The 26435-nt window shown below is 49.1% G+C and overlaps 2 protein-coding genes, 1 long non-coding RNA gene and 2 other non-coding genes across 9 annotated transcripts in view; 4 read left to right on the top strand and 1 right to left on the bottom strand.

The window, feature by feature from the left end:
• The window catches only part of CCM2 (CCM2 scaffold protein), a 39104-nt gene extending 27757 nt beyond the window's left edge, over positions 1–11347 (bottom strand). Inside the window, exon 1 of one of the 2 annotated variants that reach the window (XM_054991295.1) lies at positions 11292–11347. In XM_054991295.1, the coding sequence (XP_054847270.1) occupies positions 11292–11315 (24 nt within the window). In that variant the 5' untranslated portion in view covers positions 11316–11347. Of the gene's footprint in view, positions 1–9978; positions 10166–11291 lie in introns of those variants that run through there. The other variant, XM_054991294.1, reaches the window with a different exon arrangement.
• Positions 11348–11573: 226 nt separating this feature from the next.
• LOC129337531 (uncharacterized) lies at positions 11574–17564 on the top strand. 3 transcript variants are annotated; one of them, XR_008597829.1, is made up of 6 exons: positions 11574–11632; positions 12371–12426; positions 13765–13817; positions 14811–15018; positions 16178–16348; positions 17277–17564. It is a non-coding gene; the product is annotated as an uncharacterized LOC129337531 (long non-coding RNA). The 3 variants fall into 3 exon arrangements; XR_008597830.1 differs by having other exon boundaries at positions 14824–15018; XR_008597831.1 differs by lacking the exons at positions 11574–11632; positions 12371–12426 and adding an exon at positions 12433–12684.
• Positions 13960–14096, top strand: LOC129338105 (small nucleolar RNA SNORA9). The gene has a single exon (XR_008597890.1). It is a non-coding gene; the product is annotated as a small nucleolar RNA SNORA9 (small nucleolar RNA).
• LOC129338104 (small nucleolar RNA SNORA9) lies at positions 15600–15737 on the top strand. The gene has a single exon (XR_008597889.1). It is a non-coding gene; the product is annotated as a small nucleolar RNA SNORA9 (small nucleolar RNA).
• A 3600-nt stretch (positions 17565–21164) lies between the features above and the next one.
• Positions 21165–26435, top strand: part of MYO1G (myosin IG) — a 78015-nt gene continuing 72744 nt past the window's right edge. For both annotated transcript variants that reach the window (XM_054991284.1, XM_054991285.1), the window contains exon 1: positions 21165–21282. In XM_054991284.1, the coding sequence (XP_054847259.1) occupies positions 21188–21282 (95 nt within the window). In that variant the 5' untranslated portion in view covers positions 21165–21187. The remainder of the gene's footprint in view (positions 21283–26435) is intronic.

Below are 26435 nucleotides of genomic sequence, written 5' to 3' on the forward strand. Positions count from 1 at the left end.
CCCTTCACCCATGATGCAGCCTTCTAGCACCGGGATTCAGACCTCTGAATCTGAGCAGGAGGCCCCTTTAATCCCACAGCTAGTAGCTACTCATGGACTTATTTGGGAATTCAAGATAAGAGATTACTGGCCTCCCCAGTCTTGTAAAACCTGGGAACAAGTTCTCCCCTGCTATGTTCCAGTGCGACAGCTCCGCTCACCTGAGCAAAGCTTTTCCAAAAACGATACAAGTAAAATCAGCAGTTCGTGCACATTCTCTACGGCAGCGGCGCCTGCATTATGGACTGGAGGCCTTTGTGAAGGCGCCCGCAATCTGATCATTGCCTAGAAAGTGCAACAGAATTGTTCAGGAGGACATTCTTTAGGGTGGAGCAAAGCTCCAGTGTAACAGTTCAGCTCCGGAGGCGATTTTTATTAGGGGGAAAGTTTTTCCTACACTGATAGTCTTGTTGCTTTAAGCAGAGAGGGGTGCATGCATTGTTCTGTCCCCCGCCCCTTTCTACAATCTCTCCCAACCGCATTATTTTTACTAGGCATTTTTACTATTAGATTTAAATGTTATCATACCTGATAATTCATTCACTGATTGCCTGATGTTGCATACCTTGTAATCTGCTTACTGACTGAATGAGAGCTTTCATCATACTCATAATATGCTTTTCAGCATCCCTGTAAAGCCGCTGGGAGAGGTAACCTTGAGATTTGGGCTGAGTTACCACCAATATGCACACGACACTCAGTTTCATCTTGTGTTACAAGCAGATCCCAGGGAGGCTGTGGAAACTGTGAGCAGGTGTCTGGAGGCAGTTTTGGGACAGAAGAAGGCTAACCAGCTGAAATCCTGACAAAACAGAGATGCTATTGCTGGAGGGAAGGTTTTTCCCAGGAATTGGGATAATTCCCGTTCAGAATGGCATTGCACTCCCCCTAAAGGAGAGGCTTCGTAGCTTGGCGGTGCTGCTGGACCTCAGCCTACTGTGGTACGAACAGGTGGCAGCAGTGGCCAGGGATACCTTCCGCCAGCTTTGACTGCTGAGCCAGCTGCAGCCCTTCCTGAACATGAAGAATTTTGTCACCAAATACTAAAACATACTAATACCCCACATACGTGGGGCTGCCCTCGAGGACTGTTCAACATCTTCTGTTAGTACAGAATGTTGCGGCCAGAACGCTGACTGCAGTGAGTTGTAGGGACCATGTATCACTCCAGTCTTGGTCCATCAACACTGGCTCCCAATTTGCTTCCAGGCCCAATTCGAGGTGCTGGTATTGACTCTGAAAGCCCTGCATAGCTCCGGACCCGCACCCCAGCTCAGGACAGCCTTCTCCCCTACGAACCTCCCTGTCCACTCTGGCCATCTTCAGGTGCCCCCGCCATCTGAGGCTAGACAGGTGGCGACCCAGGAACGGGACTTCTCGGTCACAGAGCTAACACTTGGGAACTCCCTCCCCGGGGAGAGCCATCCGCCATCTGTCCCCCTCTATCCCTGCCTTCTGCCAGTGGGCGAAGACTTGTCTTGTTTGGCATCCCCCCGCCCCAGGAACAGTTATGTGCCCTCCTTCCTGTTTGTTTATATGTTTGTAATTAATTATTTTATATATACTTTATGTTAAGTGCTGTTTTAATGTTGAAATGTCGTAATGTTCTGATGTTCTCCACCCTATGTAGGTAGAAAGGCAGCATAGAAATGTTTTAAATAAACAAGTAATCTGCCTCAGATCCCAGTGAGAAACAAGGATTATAAAGGAAACCATCATCAACAACAACAATAATGATAATAAAGGGTCTGGAGAGATTATCCACTCCTTATAGTGGTTTGTAGCCCCCCCCACCCCCCACCCCAAGACAAACCAAACTGCTACTTTAACACTGAGATTCAGCTTACATGCCCAAGTACTCCTGCTGTATGGACAAGTCATTTCACAAGATGGGAAATTTGCCACAGGTTGCAGAACGTGCTGCTGCTTCGAAATGGCAAGGCAGGTGGGATGGGAGAACACGCTTGCTGCTTCATTTTCTCTGTTCCATCCATCTGCCAGCATTTGTCACAGAAAGAGGCGCTGGCCATCTGGGACAGGAAGCTGTTTATAACATGTTTGAGGTGAGCCGTGACAGACAGAAGCATGCAAGCTTTGTGGAGGTCTCTGGACAGACTGTATGCAAGGCCCATTTTATGCAGATTCAAGCCCGTATGCATAATGAGCACTGGTCCTATACTCGTTAATCGTATTTCTCAACACTACGCAGTTACCAAAGATGGAGGCACTTCCAAATTCCTCACAGGCCCTGCACACATGCTTGCAACACAAGTCCCCCCACTCCACCTTATCATACTCTTGTGTCTTTCATCCTTCTCCCCATGAGCTCCAGCCTTCATCGGCTGTTGCAGAACAGACTAATGCCTCAAGCAAAGAACAGCGGCTAGGCCGTATAGGGAACTGCTAAATTAATTTTAAGACCCAGCACCGCACCGTGCAGAAAATACTCTCTGTCAAGCTTACCATTAAGGCAGCCACTGAAGGATTTCTGTACACTTCAAGCTTTGTTTGGCTTTTAATTTATTTGTTTGTTTTCGATTTTTATTCCGCCCTCCCCACACAGGCAGGCTCAGGGCGGATTACACTCAAAAACATTACAATATGATTTACACTTTAAAATAGTTTAAAATGACAATAATAAACAGTCCCATAAATATTTAAAAGAATATAAAATAGCAGCACTCAACCAATAGAAGGTAATCGATGTACCGCCTCCTATCGCTTAAAAAAGGCTAGATAGTGGATGCCTCTAATGGGGAGGGCTCTGATTTCCTCTGGTCTATTCTGTTCGGCCGGTGGAAGCCTAGCCCAGCCTGAACCATACGCCTGGCGGAACATCTCCGTCTTACAGGCCCAGTGGAAGGACAGTAAATCCTGCCAGGCCCTAGTCTCATCAGGCAGAGAGTTCCACCAGGTTGGAGCCAGGACCAAAAAGGCCCTGGCTCTGGTCGAGGCTAGACAGGCCTCCCTGGAGCCAGGGACCACCAATAGTTGTTTATCCCTTGATCGGAGCATCCTCTGGGGCACATACGGGGAGAGGTGATCCCACAGATACGCTGATCCAAGTCTGCATAGGTTAGTACCAAAACCTAAGCCACAATGCTCCACTCTCAAGGAACACAATGCCCGAAAACAAGCAAAGCAAGTCATACAAATTTTTCTAGGCTCTCACCCCTTCCTGCCACACCGATTTAAAACCCCAATTTTATCACTCAAGCTAAGGGGATACTGTCAATTTTTCACTGCCAAAGTTCAGTTTGCCAGTTCCACCACACCTACACCACACACTGAAGGTGTCGGCCAAACAGTGTTTTCATCACTCATCAGCCATTTTTGCACAGTATTCGAGCGCTATGCTACTAAGACAACCATTCCCATCCACATAGGTGGAAGGGAGGTCAGCCACAACAGAAGAATCTTGCTTGCACACAACCACCCCTTCCCCTAACACATGCACACCGGGGGCAGGAAAGGAAGCTTCCTGTAAATTAGGAAGATCTTAGCTGGGCATCACTGGAGTCATTTAAGATATATGGGCATACATATTCACTTTCCAGTACAGAGTGTGAGCAAATATTCACCTCTCTGTGAGTGAAAGTGAAGTATATATCTTAACAGGCATCTCTGGTACTCCTCAGATATCTTCATAACATGGCAGGATCCAGTAAGCAAGTCCTTCCGTATCTACATAGGGTTCGTTTTCAAATCACAAATCAGATCTAGCCACCGGAGGTTCCTGAGTCTCAAGCTAAATAGGGCTCACCTCAGTTCAGTTCTTTTCTACATATAGCAAAGGAGAAATCAATTCTAGCCTCGGCCCATGTAGGATCCTGTGGCCAATGCCCTCCCTAATGGCCTACACTCAGTGGCATCAGTTCATGTCCCTATGACTGTCAGATTGTTTTCCCGCCATGCCATTCACACATGCCTTAGCTTCCAGTTTACTTCTCCAGCTTTCACCCTTGTTTGTTTGCCCGAGTGCCTCCTGCAACATCTTGGCAAGACAGCACAGGAGATGAATCAATCATTCCTCTCTAGGCAGCAAGTTTCTACCATCTGCAATACTTTTAACGATACAAAAACAAAGTTAAGCAATTGCCTGTTTTGAGGGTGAACAAAGTAAAAGGCACAAGGTCTTCACGTGCTTGAGCAGTGCATTGCATTCCAATGTGTTTGTGGGGCAAGAGAAGCCAACCCAACTTCTCCAGGAGTGGTCACTCCCCATAGTAGCTCAAGATTAAACAGCCAGTTAAGGGTTTGTAAATGTAAATTTGCATACGTACATTTCAAAAGGAGGGAGCCTCTATAGGATTTCACAGGCAGCCTGCCAGGACACCCCTTTTCCAGTTTTATCACACCCAGTTGCTACCCACACAAGACTCCTCCTCCCAAATGGAGCCTGCCCACCCACCCCCTCTCACAGATGCACCTCTGCTTGCGCGTTTTACGATGGGAGTTCTGAAGATCCAGGAACATGGTACTGTCACCAAATCCACAAATATTTGATACTCAGATTAAAAATATATATACTATGGATTAGGAAAACTAATGTCAGTGAGATGAATGAACAAAATCAAGAAAATCATAAAAGGCTTCCTTGTCCACTGCTGTGACAATACAAACACTTAAGCCAAAATTACAGCCAAGAAAACGAGATCCAATGGCAATGATTTCCTGCCCCGGATCCCCCAGGTAGGGTCAGCTTCAATCTTTGATTCATACTGTGGACCTTGGATTTCCAGGAAGGAAGAATTTCCTGGTTAACACACAAGGTTATAAAAACAACACTTTCCCAGTTTCAACGTAGCCAAATATACCCATTAATAAGAACTGTGACCTCAAAACCCAACCTTAACCCAGCAGGGTTGATGTGATAAAACTGCTAGGTGGTTGCATCTAGTACAGCTTTTATTAAGGGTGACTTCCTATTCTGTAGCTTCCTAACTAGACTCAGAGAGTATATACCCTTTTAACACAAGAAGCTGAGGCACACTCCGCTCTGGAAGGAGGCTCCTTTGACCACAGCTTTATCCAGTAGACAGGCAAACGTAAGAATGGGTGTGGAAGGACATCCCCCAATGCAACTCAGCCCAAGAGTCCTACAATCAGCAGGAAGCCCTTTGGAAAGTAATTCAGCTGGAAGACGGGGACAAGGCAGGTCGTGATTCCAAACCCTTCAGTTATAACACACTGTAACTTATACCCCCACATCGAAAGTGACTTTCCAGAGCTCTCAGCCTTAAAAGCCACAAACAATGGCTTTTAAGATGTTCCTTCAGACCCTAAAGCCATGATTTAAAAAAACAATAATTCAAACAAAAGACACTGAGTAGAGGCACTGAATTCTGAAAGGTGCCAGAGGGGATTTGAAAAGATTATAGGTAAGATCCTCCAAAATGTATTCATATTTTTAAAGAACCCATTTCCCCTCGTGCTATCAAGAAAAGGGGCACAACCTAAGCTTTCCATATAACTAAATGGTGGGATTAAGCTGGGCGTTCCTGAGCTGCTGTTGCTCCGCATGTCCACATTCACCCATGAAGAGAAGGCCCACTTTTTCCACCCTGCAGGTGTCCTGGGAAGTTCCCATGTGCTGAATCAGACCCTCGGTTTACCTAAGCTGGTACTGTGTACTGACTGGAAAGGACTCTATGGGGTCCCCCACAGGCTAGAAACCTGAGGTGCTGGGCACTGGGTCTGTGGGCTTTTTCATACCAACCTGGTGCCCTACCACTAAGCTATAGTTCCCTTTCATGTTAAGTATGTCAGTCGGCCCTCTTCCTTAGCACGGGTGCATTGGTTGCTGCTATGCAAACAGGTCGCAAGTGAAGATGGGGTTGGTGCAATGGATGGGGATGTCAGGAGAGGCACCAATTGGTCTCTCAAGGAAGGAAAAGCAAGAATACTGCCCACACACTCTATGCAGTTCCTAGGAAGAAAGGGGACGGAGGGGGGAAATAAGCTTCCCAATCACAGTCTACAACCTTCTCTTGCAGTTTCCCAAAGATATCTCACTATTCACTGCACACTGAAACAATTCAGAAGATGGCAGATAGATGGAACAGCCTAGCAGATGAGGGACATTGCAGAAAATAACAAATTTTTAAGTAGTACAGAATACAAAGCACATCTGAACTCTAACAGCAGGAAGATCCCGGCACCGAAGCCTCTCTTGGGATCAGAATGACTCTTGTGCTAGTCTAACAAGACACCATACCAGTGTGTTTAGAATTACTTTGTTGGAGCAAAAGTGTCTCAGCAGAGCACAACGGGAAGCTCTGCTGCCACCTTCTGAAACAGCAGTTACTGCCAATTCCTATGGCAAAAGGGCGTCAGTAAAAATAGCTCCTTTCTCACAGTTATGGCCCCAGCTGGAGAGGGCGGGGAGAGAATGGTCAGTTCAAAGGGGCTGAGCTCATAGGGTGGCTCTAACTGTAGTTCGCATCTTGGAAGCAATTTATATATAAGCTTTGGTTCTGAGCCTTCGCCTAGTCAATGTGTTCAGTTAACACAGCAATGCGGAAGCCAGCAGGGCATCTAAGACTGTGCTAAAAATTCTGAGATGCAAAGGACACTTGGAGGTAGGTTTTATAAGAAGCAGGGCTCTGCATATGAAATATGAAATTAACTGTATCAGCAGTTCCAGGAGAAAAATGGGACAGAATGTTTGAGACCTATCTTTAGACTCACTGACACTGTTCCCAAGATGAGCGGGGGAGAGCACCAAATGAGCGGGGAGAAATTGCTGCCAGGGACTTAACCTGGGGCCTACCGAATGCAAAGCAATGCGGCCGACCACGCTCCCCACCAACGCGCTGGCAAGTGCAGCAATATGAACAAGCCATTCTAGAAAGAGAAACTTTAAACAGCCCAAACCAGAAAACCCTTCAAAGAAAATCACTATGCTAGATGGCTTATAAGCAGGCTGTTCTCCTCTCCCGCCCACTCTCAAGTCATATTTAGAGCAGAGACTAATTGTTGTTCTACACTGAAAACCAACTAAAATTAGCTGCCACTTTTAATTAGAACACTGCTCTTGGGAAGAATCATCACCACTTTATGAGCATATGGGCTGCAACAGAGCATCGCTGACCTGCCATGATGTTTCACTCATATCTGAATGATTTCCTTTAAGCATTACCAAACCCTTGATGTGAAATCCCTGGGAAAATTAACAGCGAGTTCAGTCCCCTTATCAGTTCTTTGAGAGCTAGTATGTGTGGGTGCATGTATTTAAACATGTCTTCCCCTCTCTCTCCTTACAGACTAGTCTCCTTCCTAAAGTTCCAACCAAGAGAAAAAAACACATTTTATTTTCTGGGAAGAACTTCCCCATTTACTTCGAGGGTGCTTTGCACCGAGTGCAAATAAACCCATTCATCCATGAAGCCCATGTTCAATCACAATAGCATGACAGGAAGTGCACAGGAAGGGTGGAAACCCAGAAGTGTTGTCAGCTTTACCCAGTAGTGAGGGGGAAATGTCAGTTTTTAGGAGCCAGGATCACAAAGCACCAGCCCTGACTAGTAGGGAAACAATTGCAAAATCCTAGGGGCCAGGAATATCCCAGCCCAGGCCCTCCCACAGACATCCAAGGAGCGGCCACATTTGCTTTGCTAGGGTGTGCTAAGCTGTATACACAATACAGAGCAGGTCTCCTGCCTTAGTGCCCCAGTGCAGCACGTCTCACGTCTCTCCATTGCACAGAAAGTTTGGTGCCACATCTTCTGACATTACCTGGCACAATGTGTGGTTCAATACCAGCTACATGTAGCTTCCCCCAATGACATCCTGACCTCTCTTCCATCTGCATCCTTCCCTTCTCTAACCAAGCAGCTCACACATCCATCCCAGGACTCCGCAGCAACATACGCCACACAAGCGGTCACACCAACCTCCCCCCACCCTCCTTGGCCCTTTTCAGCCACAGCGTCCCACCTTCTTTACCAATGCCACATTTCCCTGTTTAGTATTACAAGCAACCCTTTGCTCTCGCCTCCATCTTTCTTCACCTTACTCTCTATCAACAAAGTATACTTAAAAAAAAAAGCATACAGAAGTGACAGAGGCCACCTTAGCCTGGGTATGCAGACAGTCAAAGCCCAATTAAATAAGAATTTAGAGAACTAGACTTCATTGATCTTATGGCTTTTTTCTGGACACTGCAGAATTATGGCTGGTTTCTTGCACTGGGGAAAAAATGACCTCATGCAGTGATATGGCTCTAGCATTCATATTCCAACATACTGAAAAACGATGCAGCAAGGTACTGGGGCAATCTTTAGTACTCCAGCTGTTGAGGTGCATTTTCTGCATATCAGTGCTTTGTTTAAATTCTCTTCTAGTTCAGCCACTATTTGAATGTAGAGGTGAAAATTCCGACCACCTTCTCCACTTCCTTCAAGCGTGCCATGAGGGAAGCACAGGAGAACATAGCAGAAGGCCCCAAGTTCAATCCCGTTCCCTGGCATCTCCAGTTAAAAAGCATCGAGCAGCAGTCGATGTGAAAAACCCATGCCTCAGACCCTAGAGAGTTATTGCCTGTCAGAATAGGCAACTGATATACTAATGGCATGATGTAGTATAAGGCAGCTCTGTGTGTGTGTGTATGTGCACGTGTGTTCCTGGTCCCTATTCTGATACACAGTGTTGTTAAACACATTAAATCATTATTCTAAAATAAAATACAAACAGATGTGAAATGCAGCTTTCTGCTGTTGGCTGTTTTAACAACACAGCCTTCTTCGGAAGTCAGCACACAGTATTACAAAACTAAAAAGCATGTAAGCCAGCAGAGTTTACTGTCATGTGTATGTGGTTGGAAGTGAGGACTGCATTTTCTTTCCCAGCTCTGTCTTTTGCTGTGGTTGAGTCTTTTATTGAATATTTGTTGCTCCCCACGGGGCTTTCATTAATTATTTTGATCTGCATGTATGCAGCTTCAGGCACCACTTGGCCACAAACCGTTACAGAAAATGCAATTTATTACAATAAATAGAAGACAGGGAGTCTTTGGGGGCACAGAACCCTTATTAGACAAAAATGGAGAAGAACTATGTAAGATGCTTTGGGTCCCCATCAGAGACAAAAGCAAGGTATAAATAAAGCAAGCAAATAAGTAAGATGCAAGGGTGGGGTTCCAACTACCATCTGGGACTTGCCAGGATGGGATGGCTATCAACCCACTGCCTGGTAAAACGAGCTATTTATTTACTGAAATGCTAAAACAGAACATAAGCAATACTAGGGCTGACATAGGAGCATATATTTAAAGCAACAGATAGTACATAAGGCAACATCCACTATGTTGACTTATGTACTATGTGCTACTTTAAATATGTGCTCCTATGTCAGCCTAGAATTGCTTATGTTCTGAAGTCTATGGTCCCTAACTCATTAGCGGAGCATCTGAGACCCCTCCCTACAATTTTTGAATAATTTCAGCTGGGTGTATTGGTTTCCAGTCCAAGAGCAAGATCTGGGTCCAAGAGCCCCTTAAAGACCAACCAGATTTCCAAGGTATGAGCTTTCAAGAGTCAACAATCCCTTCTCTTCATATCTGATGAAGGGTGCTGTGACTCTTGAAAGCTTATACCTTGGAAATCTAGTTGGTCTTTAAGGGGCTCCTAGACCAGAATATCTAAAAATAAATGAATATATAAAATATATATAAATAAAAGTGCTATTAGAGCAGAATATAAGTAAACAAATAAAATATAAATACTCCCAGTAATTGCAACCTGCATTCCAAATGATGACAGCATTGGACTTATGCAGCAGCCCCTTTCTCATATAAGACGGGGTTTTTCCTCCCCCTACCAAAAGCTCAAGCCGAAGCCCTCAGCGAGGAGCCCCTCCCTCTCAGCGCCCAAATAGACACACCCAGGCGGCCCCGCCCACCGGGAGGCCCCGCCCATCGCCCCCCGCCTCAGTACTCGCCTTTTTCCCCCTCTTGCCTTCTTCCTCCATGTCTCAGGCGGGGCCCGGAGCCATCTCCCCGCCCGGGTCCCCCGCCCCTCCGCCTTCAATGCGCCGCCATAGCCGCACCCGGAAGAGCCAGAGGCTTAACAAGGGAAAGCGGCGCCGCCGCCGCGGCAACAACTTTTCAATCCTGCCGCCATCTTGGGCGTCGGCATTCCCGGCATGCTCCGCGCGCCCTCGCCTCAGGCAGGCCTCGCTCAGCCAGCCGCCGTTGAGAGCGGGAGGACTGACGTCAGCCCTCCAACGGCTGGCCCGCGAGAGGGAGGAAAGAGCGGCTCCGACGATCGGGCCTCCGGGCGCATGCGCAAAGACTGAGAAGTCGCCCAAGTGGATAAAAAAGGCGACGGCTGTGCGCTGCCTTTATTTCCGGTTACAGGTAGACTCTGCAGGGCAAGAAGAGTGGAAATAAAGGATGGGGACGAGGAGTCTTGAAGTTCGGCGGCGGTTATTGTGACATAATTTCTGTGGACTCTAGAGTCGGTTTCATAAAATGCATGAAGGCTTATGCTGGGACACGTGTTTTATTTTTTACAGTAACACCCGGGTCCAATAGCACTTTAAAGACCAACTAGGCTTCAAGTATGATTCTACTGAGTGGTTATATGTTGTCTAATGTCAGTCCTAGAGTTGCTTATGCTCTGCTTCAGCACTTCTCCAACTGTGCATTGGATTCTTGCTAATGCCATGTCTTTGTACATTTGTATTTATTTACCCTATGGCATTGAGAAAGGCGGACTATAAATGGCATAAATAAAATAAGAATAAATTAGATGTCCAAGGTATGAGCTTTCAAGAATCAAAGCTCCCGTCGGTGTTGGGTCTGCAGTAGAACAGCAGGATTTGAGTCCAGTAGCGCCACAAGAGTTTCAGGGCACACAAATTGCGAGTTAAAACTCCCTTCGTCAGATACAGACAAGTTGCCTATAGATCTACGTTTTGCTGTAACTGGAGAAGGGAGCTTGGACTCTCACACGCTTCTGCCCTGAAAATTTTGTGCGGCTCTAAGGAGCCGCTTGACTCAAATCCTGCTATTTTTACTGCACAGGCTAACACCACCTCTGCAAAGGGCAAGAATAAACGTTAACAATATGGCAACGCTAATGGCAGCTTACTCTTCCCTTTATTTGCATTTCTTCGGCATTCCTCTCCCCGTTTCCCTCCCCAGGCAGCGCAAGTACATATGCACGGGGTTCCCCCGCTGTGTCTTTCACACGCCACAACATTCCTTTTCTTCCCCCTCTGCCCCAGTTGTTTCTCTGGGGTTCCCCTACCCGTTTTGCACCGCACAGGACCATTTTTACCAGCTGCAGTCCAGAACCGGAAGTCATTCAGGCGCGCCATTGAAATTGCAACCCCGTTGCCGCGCCCGCCTATGGGGCCTCCATTGCCCCACCTTCACTTGCAAAGCCTTGGACGTTGATTGGGCAGTTGGGCCTGTCCGTTAAGAACTTTTCAGCCGAGGTTCCTGTATAACAGCAGTAGGCCGCTAGGAGGGGCAGAACCTGAAGAAAGGCTGCTTGTTGAAAAGGGGTGGGGATAGTGAGCGTGATGACGTCATGCGCATGGCAGCCGGCGGAGTGGGAGAAGCGGCGGGCTCCGTCCCCCGGGCCAGGTGAGGGTTGGATCCGCCGCCATCCGCGGCGTGTGGGTCCCGGGGCTCGTTGGCGCCTCGGCCTTTGGGGCTGGGCGAGGCGGCCGGGTTTGTTCCGCGCTTGCCGCGGCTTAAGCGGAGACGGGGGTTGGCGATTGAACCCTCTCCGTCGGCGCGCCTTGTCCCCGGTGGGAGCGCGGCCCTGTGGCCCAGTTTCTTCCAGGAAACAGCTCCGGTTGGCAGTTTCCAGGTGGTGGCTGGAGACCTCCGGGAATTACAGCTGATCTCCAGGCTACATAAATCGGTTCCCCTGACGGGTGCTTTGGAGGGTGGACTCCCTCTAGCATTATACCCTTCTGAGGTCTCTTCCCTCCCCAAACCCCGCCCATCCCAGCCTCCACTCCAAAATCTCCAGGAATTTCCCAACAGGGAGCTGGCAGCGCTAGCTGTCCACGTGGAAGCTGTAATTCATTTGTAAAAAGTGGTCCGCTGTTGGGCAGGCCTCTTCCTGCTATTAATGTTGCCCTTTTGCGCCTTTGCCAGTCCTCACGGTGAGCCACGTGACCGTGTAGCCCGAGTGTCCCTGCAAAAATAGGGCTCGTGCCTAGAAACTCCCTTGTGCTTGTGTGGGGCTTTGTGGGTCATCTTTCCTATGTTTATTCCTCTTGTGTATCTCTGTCTCATTCTCTTCTTCTCTGGTGTTGTGCATTGCGTTGCTTTTTGGCCTTCATGTTTCTTTTCTTCCTTTCTCACCTGCAGGCGTGACCTTCCACCTCTGCCTTTGGGGCTTGGCGAAAGGGCTGCTGCATTGCAAGGTACTGAGCCAGAAAGGAGGAGCTGCTGTTAAAGGCCATTGTGGCCACATTCCTACAGCGCTGGGCCAGCAGTACCTGGTGGAGCTGCGTCAGGATGCCTCTTGTTCTGCTTTCTAAGCTGTCGGCCTGCCTTGCTGGAAGGGGGTCTCGGATGCTTGTATGCCGCTTCCCGCTTCAGAAGGTGGCTTACTGTAGTGATGATGAAACAGCTGCATTGACGTGTTGTAATCGTGCCAGTTGCAATCTATAAAAACTGGAGTAAGCAAAATACGTCATGAATTTTTACCACAAAGTTTCATAAAAGGTCTGGATTTGTCATCCCAGTTTTGTAGAGGGAGACGCTTGTCTAAGGCCACGACTTCATAGCAGAGGCAGATTTTAACCTGAGACTCCTTGATTTGCACCTTAATGCTTTCACTGACTTCACCAGATCTTAACTCTGGCATAGCTGACACTTAAAAGCATCTAAGCTATGCTAGATAGCTAGCAAACCGATTAAAAGCGAGTCCTTAAACATTGCTTGGAGATGGTGAGACTACATAGCCTGTCTCCAGAAACTAAGGAAAAAGCAGCTGCTGTTTCTTGGTATAGCAGGGTAAGGTGCTCTGACCTTTTTAAAGTTTGTATGGGCCTCTCTCTGCCTGCTTGAATTTACGCTGGGGCAGCCACTTATTAAAGGTGGACGTTGCCTGGATGGGAAACTCGCGCAGCCACGGAGAAGCCGCCTCACCATTGCTCATAAATGCACACCAGATGGGGACCCACTGAACTATTGAACTGGGGTCAGATTAGGGTCTGGAAGGCGCAGGTTCAAATTTCCCCTCTCCTAGTGACCTTGGACCAGGTACTTGCAGCCTAACCTACCTCTGAGAATTATCTTGAGGTTAAAAGGGGAAAGAATCCTGTTTGTTGACCTGAACTCCTTGGTGAAAAGACAGAGTAAAAATGAATATGAATGTGCAGACCTGGAGGGCATAAAGCGATGACCAGCGCTAGGCTGCTGTGGCTCATTCTTACACGCCCAGCGTAATGCTGATTGCCACTGTGGGGCCAGGAAGGAATTTTCCTCCAGGCCTGATTGGCCAGGAAATCCTGGAGGTTTTCTGCCTTCCTCTGGGCATAGAGCCGGGGTCAGTGGAGGAGGCGACGGCGGGAGATCGCTGTGAATTTCCTGCATTGCGCAGGGAGTTGGACTAGATGGCCCTTGGGGTACCTTCTGGCTCTCTCTCTCTCGATATTTGATATGCTTCGGCCCCTACTCGGGCCTTACTCGGTGGCTTACTCAAGCATTCTGTTACATACTCCTGATGTTACAGCTTTTCCCCCCCTCTCTGGCAGGATGTTTCTCTCTCTGACATGTTGGATTCATCTGGATGTTGAAGGCAAAGCCAGTAAGTGTCCGATCCTGCATGTGCTTATTAAGAGCTCAGTGGCGTTCCTGAGTAAAGCTGCTTCGGAGATCTCCCTCTGAGCCTCCTGGATAAACTGCCACGAAAAAGGCAGCCACTCCAGCTGCTTGCCGCCTCCCTCCCCTCGCAAGCCGTCCAGCGTGGCCTGGGTCTGCTCTGTGGCCCGGTTCACTCCTGTTGTGCTTGCAAGAGCAAGCACGAGATGGTTTGAGGCCTCGCTCTGCTCCAGCCAGAGTGAGGTTATAGAAATCTCAGCCAGGCCTAGTGTGGGGAAAGGGAGAAATGCTTGTTAGCCTTCCTTTGGGGCTAGAGGCTTGATCTCAAAGGAGGGAAACCCAGGTTCGAATCTCTGCTCACTCAGTAGCCTTGGGAAGGGCCCCAGTTGCACTGCTTAATGTACCTTGCAAGGTGATTTAGTATTCTGAGGCCTTTAGGCTGGGGCTGTGTGTAGCTTCTGTTCATGTCCTGCTTATCCCAGAATAATAACCTTTGCTCCGGGTCTCTGTAATTGGTTTGGGGAGGGGGGAGTTGTGACTTGGGATGGGTCTGCTCCAAGGGTCTCAAGGACTGGAGCAAAAGGCAGGTGGTTGGGTTGTGGATCAGCATTCTGCTGGTTCAAATCACGCCACCACCCTGAGCTCAGCAGGTGGCCTTGGGTCAGCCACTCGTCTTAGCCCAGCTCCCCAGCTTATGTGTTTCTGAACGCGAGAACGCTTAAGTGTTTCTGAAAAGAGATCCATGCATTGTTTTAATAACAGTGTACTTCTATACTGATCTTCTCGACAGCAAATGCTGTTGGGGGTTGGGGGAGGAGGCCCTCTTTCTGCCTTCCAATGTAATGAAGCCAGAAAAACCAGGCAGGGGGTAGGAAGGAACTTGTGGGCGCTTATGCCTTCCTGCCCCTGCCCCAAGCGTCTCCGTGCTCTCAGACTTGAGGCTTAACTGACCAGGATGCCAATGAAGTGTCTTTATCAGCTCTCTCTTCCAGGCCAGGATGCCAGATCAGCTACTTTACCTTGGATCCAGATGCGAAAAGGGAGGAGGAAACGGATCTTGCCTTTGAAGCCCTCCTGTTTCCGGGAGTCTTGCCTTCTTGGGACAGTTCCTGAGTTTGAATCCCACGTGGTGGAGTCAAACCACTACAGTGCTCTGACGTGAGATGGCGGTTTCAAGGGAGTGATGGGTGAGTGTTAGGGAATTTTGGGAGGGGGGTGCTAAAAGTTTCCCCCAACAGTGAGGGTCTGAAACTGGCCAGCTTCACGCCCGAGAACTGAGCCTCATTAAGGCGGCTTTGGAGATGTTCCTGGAACAGCCTCTTATTGCCCACGTCACTTTTCCAAGGGCTGTGCCTGCCGGCTCCCAAATTGGTATTTGGTCTTCTTTAAGAGCATGCCAGTTGCAAGAATATCTGAATTTACCTAAGTTATGTTGATGATTGTTGAGCAGACAGGCTTTCCTTCTGTTCTTTAGCAGACAGAACTTTGCACATTAGGAGAAGCCATATGTTGGTTTTGGGGGGTTACGTGCTTTGTTTACATTGATGCAACGTTTGCAGGGCAGGTAACGAGTAATTGTCAGTGTTGTGCATGTACTTATGGAGAGCACCGCAAACTCTGGAATTATTTTAGTCATAGCTGAGCAGCAAGAAGGCTGAAAATCTGCTTTCTTTTATCAAATGACGACAGAGATTCTCTGGTGGGAGAATGCCAGCCCTGGTAGCAGATGTTACAGGCAGGGGGTTCCCTTTCTTTCCTGTTTCCCTCCTTGCAAGCCTTCCAGCATGGCTGGGTCTCTCCCATGACCTTGATCACTCCTGTAGTGCTTGCAAGAGAAGACCTGAGATGGTTTGAGGCCTCGCTCTGCTCCCATTTCGGAGTGAGGTTATAGAAATCTCAGACAAGTATTGCTCGGGAGAGTGCAAGTGGCTGGCCTCAGAGGTGGTGTGGGAAAGACACCCCCACCCTGTTTTGTTACGCGTTCCCCTGATTCAGCATGGAGACGGTTATAGCCAAAGTTTATTGTAAAGCTAGGAAGAACTAGTCTTTGGCAGAGGGACAGAGGCCCACACGTTGCCCCACCTGTGAAGAAGCTTCCGTGCCTCGTCCGTGGCAGAGAGTGGTCTGCAATTCCACACAAGATCTCGTGAGCGTACAGTTTAGCTCTTGGCATTCTGATAAAAAAAACTGCAAAACTCCTTTGCCTTTCTGGTGACTTGTAGAATAAACCATGTATAACTTTAAATTCTTACTAAAATTTGTGAAATGTGCTGGTGTCAGTTCAACTGCAAGATTTTGGTTGTGTGCCACAGAGTACATACAGATCTACCTTCCTTACCTTTGTAGGCATGTCCCTTTTTAACAGTGCCTCCTTGCAAGGGAGAGTTTCGGACCCATCGAAGAGAAGCTTGGAAACCGGTGGAAAGCTCAGCAACCAAACAGAGTTCAGAGCTGCTTAAAAGCAAGCCCAGCTTGCCCCATCTTTCCACTGATCCTCTGGGAGAGAATCTGCTGCTGGTGAGTTGTTGTCAGGGGCGGTCATCTTGTTTGTTTTTCCCCTATCTGATAAAGTGGTTGGCTCATGCCAATCCCATTTGTAGCAAATCCAGGCACATGATGATAATAATAACATTCAATTTATATACCACCCTTCAGAACAACTGAATGCCCACTCAGAGAGGTTTACAAAGTGTGTTGTTATTCGCACGACAATCACCCTGTGGGGTGGGTGGGGCTGAGAGAGCTCTGAAAGAGCTGTGACTGACCCAAGGTCACCCAGCTGGCTTCAGGTGGAGGAGTGGGGAATCAGACCCGGCTCTCCAGATTAGAGCCCTGCCGCTTTTAACCACGACACCAAACTGGCTCTCAAAGTGTTATTATCCTCATGACAATCACCCTGTGAGGTGGGTGGGGCTGAGAGAGCTCTGAGAAGCTGTGACTGACCCAAGGTCACCCAGCTGGCTTCAAGTAGAGGAGTGGGGAATCAAACCTGGTTCTCCAGATTAGAGTCCCGCACTCTTAACCACTACACCAAACTGGCCAGATGGTCAGACTTGGGCTCCTCCTGTAGACACACCAAGAAAAGAAAAACCCCAAAGCAAGAGGCCTGCCTGATGAAGACTGAATGAGCTCCAGGAGGCATAGAATATTGAGAGCAAGAGGGAATGTACTAAAGGAGAGGGGGAGGTGGGCCTGTTCGTGCCTCCACAACCTTACTGAATCCTGAAACAGGTGATTGGGGGAGGGACTTGCAAATTGTTTGTCTCCTCCCCATTTCTTAAATCTGCATGTTTTGGCCTCCCGTTTATCACAAAAGATGTGAAAGAGGCCCAGATGTTGGGGGTTCTGCACAGCAGGGTGAGGCAGGGGCTTAAAAGCAGCTTGAATGAGGACTGGGTGAACTTCCAGAGTCCTGGCCTGCAAGGTGTTGGCTGTTTCTTTCCAGGTCCCACGAGGAGGAGATGCCTGCCCGTGCCCAACAAGATGCTGCCATAGTGTGCTTAGGGCGCTTTCCAGTTTTGGAGCTCCTACCATTTGACGCATCTGCACAACCAACTGGGTGTTGCATTGAATGCACCGGGGGATTCTCTAATGCTGCTGTACGAGGATCAGCTCAGGGACCTGCCCACCTTAGTCGCTGGCTGACTAATTCCGGGCAGGGTGCACAGTCTGAAATCGCTTAAAAGAGGAAGTATCTTGCCGTCAGACATCAGCTTCTTTTAATAAATATGCAAAGGAAGTAATCAGGTGTTGTCTTGATTTCTTTGGTGTGTCTGCTTTGAAAAATAAGCTAAATTAAGAGATGGTTTTGCAAAGAACCAACCCGCAAAGCAAGGTGTCAGGCCTGGGCCGCAGTTGTGGGTGGTAATATTTAAGGAGGTAGCAGTTCAAGAATCTGGTTGACCAGGGAGGGGGGGGGTGTCACTTGGCTTGTGTTTCCTGCCTATAATCTCTTCAGAGGAAGATTAAATGGCCACGTTCGATGGTGTCCTCCCTTTCTTGGCTGCCGTTCTCTCCTGGTCTGTCTGCAAAGTGTTGGGGTGGGTGCAAAAACAGCGTGGAAGGTCCCACCTAAATTCCCTGTGTGGAAACGCAGCTTCTCTGCCTCCATTCTCTCACTGCAGCCTGAAATGCTGCTTCTAGGGGAGTGGCCGGAATCAGTGAAAAGCACACTCAAGTGGATTTCCCCCCCCCCACTGGATCTAACCCATGACCGAGGAGGCAGGGGGGTGCACAGGGGCAGGGGTGTTGTGAGGCTGAATATGTGCTGCCTCTTTGTATGCACACAGTCATATTTTTTGTGTGTTAACTGTTGTTCAGATTGCAAATAACTGAATGGTAGTGTGGTTCATAGAATGGATATTGTAGCCCTCCCGCTCCTGCCGCAAGCCATTCCTGAGGTTCAGAGGCCCCTCTAGAGCTGCTTGTGAGAGACAAGAGTTTGTAGCTCTTCCACAGAAGAGCTGATGGTGCAGCCATTCCTGAGGGTTTGTCAGTTGTCAGAGAATTGACAATATATTCTGCAAGCTGTGTTGCAAACCTATGCATTAAATATTTTTAAAGGAAAAATAAGCTCGAGTATACTGCAGGTGGTTTTTCTGCTGGTATTCGGGTTAAAGTTTGCTTGATCAGGTGGTTATATAAATGCATTAAGCAAAACGTGTGACATTTTCCCGTTGGGCAGTTTTGATGGCTTTTTAGTGTAACGTGCCCTAAGAACACATGAAGCCTTATTCTAAATCACATCATTGGTCTCTCTCAGTATTGTGTACTTAGCCTGGCAGGAGCTGTCCAGAGTCCCAGGTGGAAGTTACCAGCTGGTCCTTTTAACTGGAGATGGAACCTGGACCGCCTGCCGGCCAAGCAGATCCTCGACCACTGAGCCACAGCTCCTGCCGTGGCTTGGGGCGTTCCACACCAGAAAGCCTAGGTTAGAGGGGCTGTGTGCTAACCCACATAAGTCTCCCTGGTTATAACACCTGCTGACACGAAGGCCTTGCTTTCGAAGAGGAAATGACATCGCCAACCGCAGGCAGGAACTGGACGTCTTAGTGACGTTTCCTGCAGCTCCTCCGAAGTTAATGCAGGGGAGCCAAAGCCATTTAAGGCCTGCCCAGGCAGCCCTGTGTGTCTTGAAGCTCTGAAGCTTTGCTTCTCGCGCTCTTTTGAGTTCGTTATGGACAGTGAGGTTTCCCCACCAGATGGGAAAGCCCAGTTCCTACATCAAGAAAGCTCATGAGAGTCACGCCTGAGGGGTTGCCAACCTCCCGCCTCCCTTTTAAAGCTACTGAGTAATGAAAAAAATTCCAAGCATAAATACTCCCACCCCCACCCCCTTGCAAGGTGTGTTACCAAGTTTTGTTCTGCTTCTAGAAGCGACTTGGAATAAGAAGAGCACCAGAAAAGCAACTTATCAGCTGAGCAGCACGGGGAGGGGGGATCCTATGATCTTGTCATGGGTCTTATTGGGATAGACAGGCTCCTCTGCAGCAGCCAATGAGATTCCTGCTTGGAGGTGCCTTCAGAGGGCTCCGTAGTCCTGCGTGTGTCCCTGTTCCCACTGCAGCCTGGTGCTGGAATGTTCCCATTTGGACAGGAACCTGGGTCAGTCACCTGAGACAGAAGCACTGCCCTGTGGCCCCCTACCCCCAAATGTATTCAGTTTGGTAGTGGCAGTTGACTTCTGGGGCAGTCTAGTCTTCCATGGGCTGTATAAGTGGAGCTGGGACTTCCCTCGCCCTTTCCCAGGACTCTGAAGGAGGAAGAGCTGCTTCCTCTTTCCAAAGCAGAGGAGGGACCCCGGCATACTGAGCTGAGCAGGACTCTCCTTCAGAGGGGAGAAAGCTGAGACACAGGAGTGAATACGCTATAGTATCGTGACTATACCTAGACGGCAGGCAACGTTTCATCTGGAAAAAAACTTGAAGGCAAAGCTACTCTGCTGCTTTATGTTCACCCAAGTACAGATTCCCTCGGTTAATCCTAGATTAATGGTTAAATCCAAAAGTAAGCCACATTGGCTTCATGGCTCCTTCCAGACGGTGCATGGCAGAAACTTCAAGGGAGTGGATCAGCACAGGTGTGGAGGTTGCAGCCCTTGGAGCACAACGCATTCTGTCTAAAGTTCAGTGACACCCCCCCCCCAAGCCTCGGCCCACGTCGACATTTGCCCATCCCAGGCACCTGTTGGAATGCCGATTGTATCTTGTTGCTGAGGGAGAGCAGTGCCTTTTGTGAAATGGATTTCTGCAGCAGGAATCGAATCAGCTTTAAGGTTTGCCCCCTCCTCTGTCGTTCAGTCCAGGATGAGACCCGTCATGCCACTGTGCAGATGTTCCATACAGCTGTCACAGCCCAGAAAGAGGCTTGTCTTCCCTGGATTTGCTCATTTCCCCGTTAAAGGTACCAAAGGCGGCGATCATTGCCGCGCCTTGCCCCCAGAGGATTCTGCCTGCTGCTTACATGTTGTGTAACAAAGTTGGGCTGGTTCAAGGTATTTATTGCCCCAAGTCATGTGCGCCCATCCCCTCCGAGGCCTCTGCTGCTACTTGCCAGGGCTTGCTTTGTGCCCAAGAACGGGTGCCGGTCACCTCCTGAGCTGTATATGCATGGGCACCCCCTCCTCTTCGTGCTGCCCCAAGCAGCCCCTGGGGTGGCGTGGCTAAACTATCAGCCTGACAAAGAAGTATTTTCTTTTGTCGCTTCTGGAATTGCTCCTCAGTTTTGAGGGGTGGCCCTGACTGAGTTCTCCTAGGATGAGATGAGATGAGGAAAAGGTCTCGCCCATTCTCTGTGCTGTTCAGTGTCCTACAAATCTTTATCGGGCCTCCCATGAACAGTGGGGTGGAACCTAGCCCTATCCTACCGCTCCGCTGAGCAAAGTTTATTCCTGCATTTATTAAAATCTCTATACCTCGCCTTTCTTTTTCTCTTAAGTTTGAAGCCTTCGTCTAGTCTAAGGAGCCTCCCCCCAATGTCAGAAGTTCTGTTGCAGGAAGAGCTTCTTAAGTTGGAGGAAGGCTGCTAAGAGTGTGGTTGGGTCCACCCCAGTCTTTCCTCCCCTCTAAATTTAAAAAAAACCCCGTGCTATCGAATGAAACAAACAGGCACATGCATGGCTTCAGGGGTTATAAAGTGAAGATGACATCCCAGCAACAGGAACCGTGCAGGGCTGAGAAGTCTTTGCTGACCGCAGAACCCCACCCACTTTGCTGTGAAGGAACCTCGGGGCAGGAAACCCTGCCCAGAGGCTCGTTCGGAAAGTTGAGTCATCTGCTCTCACTCTGCCGGGGAGAAGCACCCCGGCTCCCGAGGCTTGCTCTGAGCGGCTGGGGGCACCTAACCTCGCTGGGCAGCATGGCGGAACAGGAGAGCCTGGAGTTTGGGAAGGCTGACTTTGTCCTCCTGGATCAGGTGACCATGGAGGACTTCATGGAGAACTTGAAACTGAGGTAAAGACCAGATACCAGGGTAAAGGGGGGGTATGGAAGGCCCTGAAAGACAGGGGTGCAACGGTCATGCCCATACCTGCAACTTATGGAATTTGCTCCCTCCAGATGTTGGAAAGGAGAGGGGCAGTGCCTCGTGCTGGTTCAGGCCCAGGGGGACCCATCTCCTTAGGCCTCCAGTTTCCGACAGCAGCCAGTCAGATCTTTCAGGGCAGCCCCTAAGCCAGAGAGGGTGCAGTCAGCCTCAGGCTTCAGTCTGTCCTGGGCATCTGGCAGGTGTCCAAAGAGACATTTCCCCTGAACGTGGATCTCTTGATTTATTTATTTGTGTTTTTGTTCTGCTTTTACAGCCCACGATTCTCTCTCAAAACGGCATGAAGCAATTTTTATGATTTTTGATTAAAATATTCACATATGAGAGAGCTATCCTCCATCCAATACTTTTTAAAGCCTTCCAAGTTGCAGCCAGCTCCACATCTTGTGGAAGTGAGTTCCACGTGCTAATTGCGTGCTGTGTGAACAAATATTTCCTTTGGTCTGTTCTAAATTCACTACCCGTCCCCTTCCCTCTCCTTATTGAAACAGTTTATCCAAGGTCATTGCAGGCTGGTTTCATGCAACTATTTCTTCCAAGACACAGGTTTTCAAAGGCTTTTGAGTTGTAAAAGCAAAACGGAATATCCAAAGGGAGTTGGGTAGAGAAAGGCCTTCCCCGCCACCTGCAGCCTCGTGAAGCATTCACCCCCTACCCTGTCTAGCTTTTTATATTTCGCACAGGTTTGATGCTTTTCTTTGTAGCCATATGGACTAGAAACATCTGTGTTTACAAACAGACTTTAGAATATCAAGTTCTGTGTGAATCAATCACATGCGGACATGATGCATGCAACCCCTGTAAGGGGTGTCAGGCAGTATGGCTCCAGCAGCCTGCTCTTTACTGTTCACAAATGCAGGGGCAGCAAAGCCACGCTTTCTAGCCACTGTATGTACAACTGACAGGGAGCCACAGGTTGCCTCTCTCCTCAGAAACTCACCTGTGAGACACGCACGTTTGCATTTTTAGGGCTATGCCTAGATCAGGTAACATGTGAAGAGGGAGTACGCTGGGCCGTGTCGCCTGGGGAAGCAGCCTTGGGGCCTGGACGGAGGCTCAGGCACACTCAGCCCTGCCCACTCTCGGTCCAGAGACCCGGCTTTAGAAGTTAGTCTTCCTCATCTCAGTTCGCTTTGTGAGGAAGTTTCCTGCCATTGGCCTTCCCCTGTTTACAGGAAGGTGCCCGTTTCTCAACCTCAGAGAAGCTCATGACATTTATGGGAACAGACGCAGGGTAGCGTTTATCCTCACAACAACCTTGTGATGTAAGCTAGAGTGAGAGAGAGAGTACACCTGGCTCCGGGTCACCCAGTGAGCTTCATTATAAAGTGGGGATTTACCTCCTAGATCTTAGTCCAATCCTCTAACCATTAACCACACTGGATTTCCTGCTGACAAATGTCACATATTGGCTGCACATATATTTCTGTGTTCCAGGTAGGTAGCCATATTGGAATGCGCTAGAATAGCAGCCTTTGAGTCCAGTGACAACTTAGAGACCGACAAGATTTTCAGGGCATGAGCTTTTGAGAGTTCCCTCCTTCAGATACACTCGAGGCAGTGGGCCAAGCCACTGTTGAGGTGTTTGGAGGTAGAAGTAGGGATTAAGGGATGTGCTTTGGGTTGGTTTAAAGCGTTCCTTATGTGCAAAATTCCGAAGACTGCTGTTAAGGGGAAAGTTTTCTGCAGTGTGGGACCTGCCTTGTGAGGTTCTACAAGGTTCCCACTTTCGAGGGGGTCTAGTTGTCTCTCACCAACTCGGTTAAGGCCCTACCTGGGGGTGATTCTGGATCCAGCTTCATTGCTGGAGAAGCCAGCTGATGCAGTTACAAAAACGGCATTCGAACAGCACCTCTTTGCTCAGAAGATGTCCCTCTATGTTGACTAGGCTGAACTGGCCACCTGGATCCATGTGCTTACCTAGAGGCTAGACTACTGCAATGCACTTTACATGGGTCTGCCCTTAAAGGCAACTCAGGAACTCCAGCTGGTACAGAAGGCTGCCGCATGGCTGCTATTGGGCGCTAAGCAGAATCGGCATATCACGCCCACGCTGCAGACAGTTGCCAGGCTCAGTTCAAGGTTCCGTCACCTACAAAGCCCTTAACGGCATGGGACCCCCTTACGTCCGGGGCCTCCTCGCCTGCTGTGTTCCATTGCAGCAGCTTCACTCATCCGAGTCTTTTGAAGGGGCCACGCTGCAAACAGGTAACATTAGCAACTGCTTGTTCAGGTGCATTCTCTGTGGTGGCTCCCACATTATGGAACGGTCTGCCTAAAGCTACTAGAGAAGCCCCCACATAACCACTGTTTCGCAAAATGTGCAAAATAGAATTGTTCAGGGGGGTATTCCTGTAGAAGAGTAGAGCTGCGAGACAATGGGTCAGATCAGGAAGTGATCCCTGTTAGGGAAAATGTGTTTCTCCCCCCGCTTCCAGTTCTTAAATACCATCCCATTGCATTGTGTTGTTTTGCTAGGAATCTTTGCTGTCAGACTTAAATGTTATCATATCTGTAATCCCTTTGCTGATTGACTGAATACCTTTGGGTTTTTTGGGGGAAACTTGACTGTTAGATTCAAATATTGCTGTCAATCAAATGTTACCATATTTTGTAATTGCCTTATTGTTTGAATAGTTCGATCATACTTGTAATCCACTTTGAGTCCCAGTGAGAAAGGTGGCCTATACATGGAAATAAATAATAATACTAATGAAAATAAATTGCACAAAGAGTGTCCATACCGGCACTTTGCATTTCTGGAAGCTGCAGAGGTTGTCCATGTGAGTAGACCTACTTATGAAGCCAGCAGCTGACAGCTTTTACACACAGCGCTACCGTGAGATACGTGACTGGGCATGAGTAAAGATGAGACTGTCATTCACCCACATTTTAAAAGGGCATTATGCCACAGACCGATAAGAAATGAGTCAATGCTACTTGCTGCCTTTGGTCTCCAAGCAGCTGACATCTGGAGCAGCCTCGGCATTTAGTGCCAGGTTAGACACAGGAAAGTCCAGACGCAGGCGGGCTGCGGAAGTCACCAGGGACGTTCCAGGTGAGCAACTGTTGATGGTACTACTGACACCACCAGCAATAGCGGTGGGGGTAGCTTGCTCATGGCCTGCTCCTGCGCTGCCTTGGCTAGCAGTATGCCAGATGATGAGCACACCTATCATCCCTTATTTATTTATTTATTTATTTATTTATTTATTTATTTATTTATTTAATTCGACTTATACCCCGCCCTTCCCGCGAGCGGACTCGGTGGCTTCCAACAAAATATATTATTAAAATACAATAAAGCGTTATTACAAATAGCATACACACCAATATTAATACACAATTAGACAATCAGCATAAAAACCCAGGAGCCATCAAACAAATCTGGCCACTACAGAATCACTGTAACCAGGGGCACCGCCATGACGTAACTCCAGGGCAGCTGCAAAAGGAGGGTGTGGCGGTCAGAAAGGGGGACAAAAAGCTGGCCCCTAGTCAAAGGCCTGGCGGAACAGCTCTGTCTTGCAGATAGGGCTGCCAGGCCCCCTCAACCTCCCGGTGGGGGATTGGGGCCTGACACTTACCTTTGGGGGGGGGAACGCAAGTGTGATGACATCACTTCCTGAAGTGACATCATCACGCGGCCCTTGGGAGTGCGCCACAGGGGCCCACATCGCGCCTGTTTCCGGCTGCTGAGGAGCGTGGAAGCAATCCTGCGCTCTGCAGCAGCCCGAAAGGGGCCCGTTTCAGCCCAGATCAGGTTCGTTTCGGGCCCATTTTGGCCTGGATTGGGCCCGTTTTGGGCCGCTGCGGAGCATGGGAGCTCTCCTGCGCTCCACAGCGCCCCAAAACGGGCCCAATCTGGGATGAAATGAGCCCGATCCAGGTGGCTGCAGCACACGGGAGCTCGCAGTGCCATGGGGGCACACACATGGAAGGTGAGCTCCCCACTACTGGCCAGGTAAGCAGAGGCGGGGGTGGGGGCGAGGGATCCTACTTGCTGGCTCTATGGAACTGTAAAAGGCCCCGCAGGGCCCGGATCTCCAGTGGGAGAGCATTCCACCAGGCCGGGGCCAGGGCAGAAAAGGCCCTGGCCCTAGTTGAGGCCAGCCGAATTGCCTTCGGCCCGGGGACCACCAGAAGCTGTTTATCCGCAGAGCGCAAGGCCCTGCAGGAGGCATAATGGTAGAGGCGGTCCCGTAAGTATGCAGGTCCCAATCCGTGAAGGGCTTTAAATACTAAGACGAGTACCTTGAACTGAACTCGGAACCCAACCTTTCCACTGCTGTGAGCTTGGCTTGCTCCTGAATCGTTTCATCCACCCTGCCGCAGTCTGTAGCAGGGTTCTGGATGCTTTGAGATGACGGACAGAGGAAGTCAAAGCACAGGTATCTCTCAAACTTGGTGCAGCCTGTCTGGAGAAAGGCAGAGGAAACTGGGGGCCTCTAAGCAGGATGGAGGAAAACCAAGGTGCCCCCCCCCCTCCAGTCAAGACCAGACTTTAGTGCTGGCAGCAAGGGAAGGTTGGAGGGTATCGAGGTCCTGAAGCCTTAAAAAGGTAATGGGATGGATGAGAACAAATAAACTAAAGCTCAGTGTGGGGCTGCCTTTGAAAATGGTTCCGCACCTTCTGCTGGTCCTAAACGCTGTGCCTCTCGGCAGGGATTGGTTACAGGGGGGGCATCATCCTAGTGCCGGGGGATCTGCAGCACTGGCGGCCTGTCTGTTTCTGGGCCCGGTTCAAAGTGCTGCTTCTTCCTTATAAAAGGCCATGAATGGCTTGTTGCCAAGGGATTATTTATTTGCTTTATACCCCACGTTTTTCCTCAATGGGAACCTGAAGTGGCCTATTTTGTTTTCCATGTCAACCTCACAACAACCTGTGAAGTAACTTAGGCTGAGGGGATGTGACCGGCCCAAGGCCACCTAGTGAGTTTCCATGGCAACGCGGGGATTTGAACCTGCGCCTCCCAGATCCTAGTCCAACACTCTCACCACTATGCAATGCTGCCTCTGGTTCTTGGAATACTACGGATAGGGAAATTTTTTGAATAGTGCT

The sequence above is a fragment of the Eublepharis macularius genome, chromosome 11 (genome assembly GCF_028583425.1).
Source record: "Eublepharis macularius isolate TG4126 chromosome 11, MPM_Emac_v1.0, whole genome shotgun sequence".
In the NCBI taxonomy this organism is placed as follows: domain Eukaryota; kingdom Metazoa; phylum Chordata; class Lepidosauria; order Squamata; family Eublepharidae; genus Eublepharis; species Eublepharis macularius.